This window comes from Otolemur garnettii, unplaced genomic scaffold (genome assembly GCF_000181295.1).
Source record: "Otolemur garnettii isolate 467f Iridium unplaced genomic scaffold, OtoGar3 scaffold00052, whole genome shotgun sequence".
NCBI lineage: Eukaryota > Metazoa > Chordata > Mammalia > Primates > Galagidae > Otolemur > Otolemur garnettii.
Genome location: NW_003852447.1, coordinates 197,907 through 203,423, shown reverse-complemented (window position 1 = coordinate 203,423; position 5,517 = coordinate 197,907). Strand labels below are relative to the sequence as shown.

Genomic DNA, 5,517 nt, shown 5'->3' with positions numbered 1-5,517 from the left:
CACCCCAGCCATTTGAGCCACAGGCGCTGAGCTATGTTCTTTATTAGCTATGTTCTTTAAATTTTGACATGGGGCCGTGGGTGGTGGCTCATGCCTGTAATCCCAGCACTCTGGGGGGCCAAGGTGGAAGGATCACTTGAAGCCTGGAGTTTGATACCATTCTAGGCAATGCAGGGAAACCCTTGTCTCTACAAAAAAATTAAAAAAATTAGTGGGTATAGTGGTGTGTACCTGTAGTCTCAGCTACTTGGGAAGTTGAGGCGGGAGGATCACTGGAACCCAGGAGTTTGAGACTATGACAAAAAACTTTGAAAGTGACAGGAAGTGGGTTGAGAGTGGTGATAGGAAGTCTTCACTCTTGGGAGAGACATCTTGCAAGTGCTTTCACTGGGTTACGAGGATGTTTGCTACCAATGAGCCCTAGAAAAGTAGAGTGGAACCAAACCTCCCTAGATGTCTCGTGGACCTTTACTATCTTGATGAACCCACATTTTAGAGTTTAAACCTCTTCTCTGATTTTAATGTCCTGAAGCCACTGACTATGCCACAGCTCCGTCTAGCCTGGCTACTGCTGCCACGGTCTTGTCTTTTGATATTCTAGTTCACTTGGTGCAATCTGTGGTCCACCTCAACAAGGAAAAAGTAAAAGGAAGGAAATGAGTAGGTGGAATGGTTTTTCTTCTCAAGTTTGAGACAGTTTTATAGTTTGGCTCATTGTTCCCTCAAGTTAATGCTGTTCTTTTGAATAACAGAAGAATATGATTTCTCTCACTTTATTTTAGATGGCTGCTGATAGTCAATAAGTTTGTGATTTGGGATGGATAAAAACCAAAGACAGAGGGCAAAATTAGGCTCAAGAGTCATTACTGCTTTGATCACTCTTCCTTGATAATCTTTGTTCTTCATTCTGATAGAAAGGAAAGGACTTCGGATATTTTCCCAGAGAAGCAGTCCAGATTGAAGAAGTGTTCATATCTGAGGAAATCCAAATAGCAGCTAAAGTGAGTAAATGGATTCTCTGTTGTTAATTGAGTTTATAATGTATTGGCTAAAATGGCTTCTCTCAGTTTAAGGACCCATTGGTTATGTATGTTGAATAGTAAATGCACAGAATAGTTGGTCTGAGAATTTACACTAGGAATAGTTTGAGTATGTGAATAGAATTAGATGAGACAAAGTTGATGACAAAGACTTTGCTTTCGGAACAGTTTCTAGCAGTAGAGTCTAGTGGCTAAGAGCATAGATTCTAGAAATGGATTGAGTTCAAAGATAGACCCAGCCATTTACTAGCCTGGTATGCCTCAATTTCCTCATCTGTAAAATGGGGGTGCTGAGTAGAAGATAGGGTTACCTCAAAATTATTAAGGAATATTGAACAGCTGCAAAGTACACACAACAGCACTGGTGACCTACAGGACCAGACATTATTTCCCACCTAGGGAAGCTGGTTTTCCTCATCATGTCTCACATCTGTACAGTCTCCTTCACTGTCGGAGTTTCTAATGAGCTTGATAATATTGTGCTTGACAGTGAGAAAGGGAATCAGATGGTGATTTTTCAATATATTAATTTGAATAGCACATTTAATGCAGAGTCCAGGTTAAGCCAATTTACCTTACATGCAGTCAGTCACTGTACAGAAAGTCTTTCTAGTTAAATTCTACTTTCTGGCTCTTTCCCAGCACAAACTCTGGGATCAGCTGTCCATTTACTGTGTAATGATTGGTACTATTAGTTTTATCTCTAAGATACATCAGAAATACATTTTCTTTTTCTTCTTTTGTTTTTTTTGAGACAGAGTCTCAAGCCATTGCCCTGAGTAGAGTGCTGTAGTGTCATAGCTCACAGCAACTTCAAACTCTTGGGCTCAAGAGAACCTCTTGCCTCAGTTTTTGTATTTTTAGTAGAGACGGAGTCTGACTTTTGCTCAGGCGGGTCTTAAACTCGTCAGCTCAAGCAATCCACCTGCCTCAACTTCCCAGAGTGCTGGGATTACAGACGTGAGCCACCATGCCCTGCTAGGAATATATTTTCTTCTCTTCATTTTCACCCTTACCATAGCTCTAATCCAAAGCACCAACATTTCTTGATTAAAATAGGACAATAGACTTCTAACTGTTCTCCTTGGCTCTACTTTTGCCTTCCTCTAACCCATTCTTTAAACAGCAATGGATGGGCGGCGCCTGTCGCTCAAAGGGGTAGGGCGCCTGCCCCATATACTGTAGGTGGAGGGTTCAAACCTAGCCCCTGGCCAGAAAAAACCAGCAATGGATCTTGTGAAAGCCAAACTAAAAACAAAAAATTAGACTATATAATTGCTTTGGTTAAAAACCTTCAGTGGGGAGCGGCATCTGTGGCTCAGTGGGTAGGGCGCTGGTCCCATATACTGAGAGTGGCGGGTTTGAACCCAGCCCTGGCCAAACTGCAACAACAACAACAAAAAATGGCCAATGTTATGGTGGGCACCTGTAGTCCCAGCTATTTGGGAGGCTGAGGCAAGAGAATCGCCTAAGCCTAGGAGTTGGAGGTTACTGTGAGCTGTGTGACGTCATGGCACTCTACTGAGGGTGATAAAGTGAGACTCTGTCTCTACAAAACAAACAAACAAACAAACAAACAACAACAAAAAACCTTCAGTGGTTTTCACTGGACCTGGAATAAAGCCTAGATGTCTTAGTCTGGCCTCACAGGCCCAGGTGATCTGCTCCTGCACTCTTGCTAAACTCACTCTTGTGCTACTGGCCACACTGGCTTTGGACTGTTCTTAGAACATGCCAACCTCTTTCCCAGCCCAGGATCCAAACAGGCTATTTCTTCTGATTGGAAGGCTTTCCCCAAGTTCTTCATTTGGCTAGTTCTTTCTTATTTTTAGGCCACAACTTAAACATCAGTGTCTTCTAGGAAAAGTTTAGAAGCAATGAATATGGTTATTACCTGGATCATGGTAATGATACATCATATACATTTCTCCAAGTTCACTAAATTATGTACATTAATTACGTGCAGCTTTGTGTGTGTTTGTCTTTTTTTTTTTTTTTTTTTTGAGACAGGATCTTGTTCTGTCCCTGGGCTACAGCACAGTGCAGTCATTATAGCTTATAGTAACCGCAAACTCCTGGGCTTCAAAGAGCCTCCTGCCTCAGCCTCCTAAGTAGCTGGGACTACAGACATGAGCCACCATGCCCAGCTAACTTTTCTACTATTTTATAGAGATGAGGTCTTGCTCTTGGTCAGGTTGGTCTCAAAATCCTGGGACTCCAGTGATCTTCTCACCTCTGCCTTCCAAAGTGCTGGGATTATAGGCATGAGCCACTCTGCCTAGCCTACAATTATTTTTTTCTATTTTTTACTGTAGAATCCCAGCACCTAGTATAGTGCCAGGCACATAGTAAGACTATAGATGCTTCAATTTCCTATGTCAAGTTCCCTGGTAGCCTTCAGCTGTCATTAAAAAAAAGTTCTTTGGGCTTGGCGCCTGTGGCTCAAGCGGCTAAGGCGCCAGCCACATACACCTAAGGTGGTGGGTTCGAATCCCCAGCCCGGGCCCGCCAAACAACAATGATGGCTGCAACCAAAAAAATGGCCAGGCGTTGTGGCGGGCGCCTGTGGTCCCAGCTACTTGGGAGGCTTAGGCAGGAGACTCGCTTGAGCCCAGGAGTTGGAGGTTGCTGTGAGTGTGATGCCATGGCACTCTACCCAGGGGGATAGCTTGAGGCTCTGTCTCAAAAAAAAAAAAAAAGTTCTTTGGGAAAGAGACAGGATAAATCTTTGCAGCCAAAAAGTTTGCTGGGATGTCCTCTTGGAAATAGGGCCTATTGGGGAACAGAAGAAAAAGTAAGACTGGGCATACTGAGAGATTAAAATGTCATGCAGTTGTTACAAAGTCTCAGTTTTTTCCCTAGGCAGCTCTAAAGCTTGATAGCCTATCAGAGTTGTCCTAAGGAGGAGGGTTGAGCCCTTTACCCCTCAATTCTGGCTGCTTCTAGAGTAGTGTAATTTTGGGCTGGGCTAAACTTGTATTTCCTAGAGACAGTATTCTAAGCACTTGACTTATTTAATCCTCAGAACATCCCTATAAAGTAGCTTTGGTCAGTCAATATCCCCATTTTACAGATGAGACACTGAGGCAGAGAAAGTTTTATAGTTCACCCAATGTCACAGAGTTAGTAAATGACAGGATTAGGAGTTGAATCCAAAGCTTTGACTCCAGAATCTGTTTCTTTTTGGTTTTTGAGACAGAGTCTTGCTTTGTCACCCTGGCTAGAATGCCATGGTATCATCATAGCTCACAGCCACCTCAAACTCTTGGGTTTAAGCAATCCTCTTTTGCCTCAGCTTCCTGAGTAGCTGTGACTATAGGCATGCGCCACTATGCCCAGCTAGATTTTCTGTTTTTAGTAGACATGGAGTCTTGCTCTTGCTCAGGCTGGTCTGGAACTCCTGAGCTCAAGCAATCCACCCACCTCAGGCTCCCAGAGTGCTAGGATTACAGATGTGAGCCACCTCGCCCGGCCCAGAGTTTGATCTTAATCACTTACTAGATTGCAGTGCCAAACACATGTTGTATAATTGCAATTCTGAAGTTTAGTCTTTAAAAAGCTGAACTTTGTTCTCATTTCATAATATCCAAAGAGCATCACATATCACTATTTCTAACCTTTAGTTTTCTAAAAAAAAATTTTCATCATTTTTCTTCTTAGTAATTTGCTTGTTCTATGAGATGAGCAAGATCCCTACTTCCATTGGCTATATGCAACATCTCAATAAAAGAAACCTAAATGTTTTAGAGCAACTGTTAATCAGGGCTTCATGTTTTAGAAGCTCTGGTCTGTCTGAGCTGTAACCATATGTTATGCAATTTCCCTGTGTCTTTGTCCATTTTGTCCTGCTACAACAGAATATCAGAGACTGGATAATGCATAAAGAAACAAATTTATTTCTCACAGTTCTGAAGCTGGGAAGTCCAATATCAAGGTGCTAGCACCTGGTGAGGACCTTCCTGCTGTGGTATCCTGTGGTGGACAGCGAGAGGGAAAGAGGGGTGAGAGAGAGAGAGAGAGAAAGAAGGGGCTAAACTGGTCCTTTAATAAGGAACCCACTCCTGGGATAATTGCCCACTTTTGCAATCCTGGAATTAATCCATTCTCTCTGCCCTCAAGGCCTAATCACCTCTCATTAGGCCTCCCTTCCCAATACTGTTACTTTGGGGATTAAGTTTCCAACACCTGGTTTTGGGGGACATATTCAAACCATAGCACCCTTCCTGAAATTACCATGCAGATGCATCTATCAAGTCAGTATACTCCTGGAAATATAAGATTTTGTAGGGTATGTATGCCTTTTCATCTGAGTTTATTTGCAAAGTATACTCAAAGGATTGGTGGTCTTTGCTTCTCAAATTTTTCAACTCTTTAATAACAAATAACCAGGGTGGCACCTGTGGCTCAGTGAGTAGGGTGCCGGCTCCATATAGTGAGGATGGTGGGTTCAAACCTGGCCCCAGTTGAACTGCAACAA

At 42.8% G+C, this 5,517-nt stretch overlaps 1 protein-coding gene across 1 annotated transcript in view; it reads left to right on the top strand.

Annotated features, from left to right (window-relative positions):
- Positions 1-5,517, top strand: part of MIA2 (melanoma inhibitory activity 2) — a 96,853-nt gene that overhangs the window by 7,005 nt on the left and 84,331 nt on the right. Inside the window, exon 3 of the mRNA XM_023514394.1 lies at positions 915-1,001. Within this exon, the coding sequence (XP_023370162.1) occupies positions 915-1,001 (87 nt within the window). The remainder of the gene's footprint in view (positions 1-914; positions 1,002-5,517) is intronic.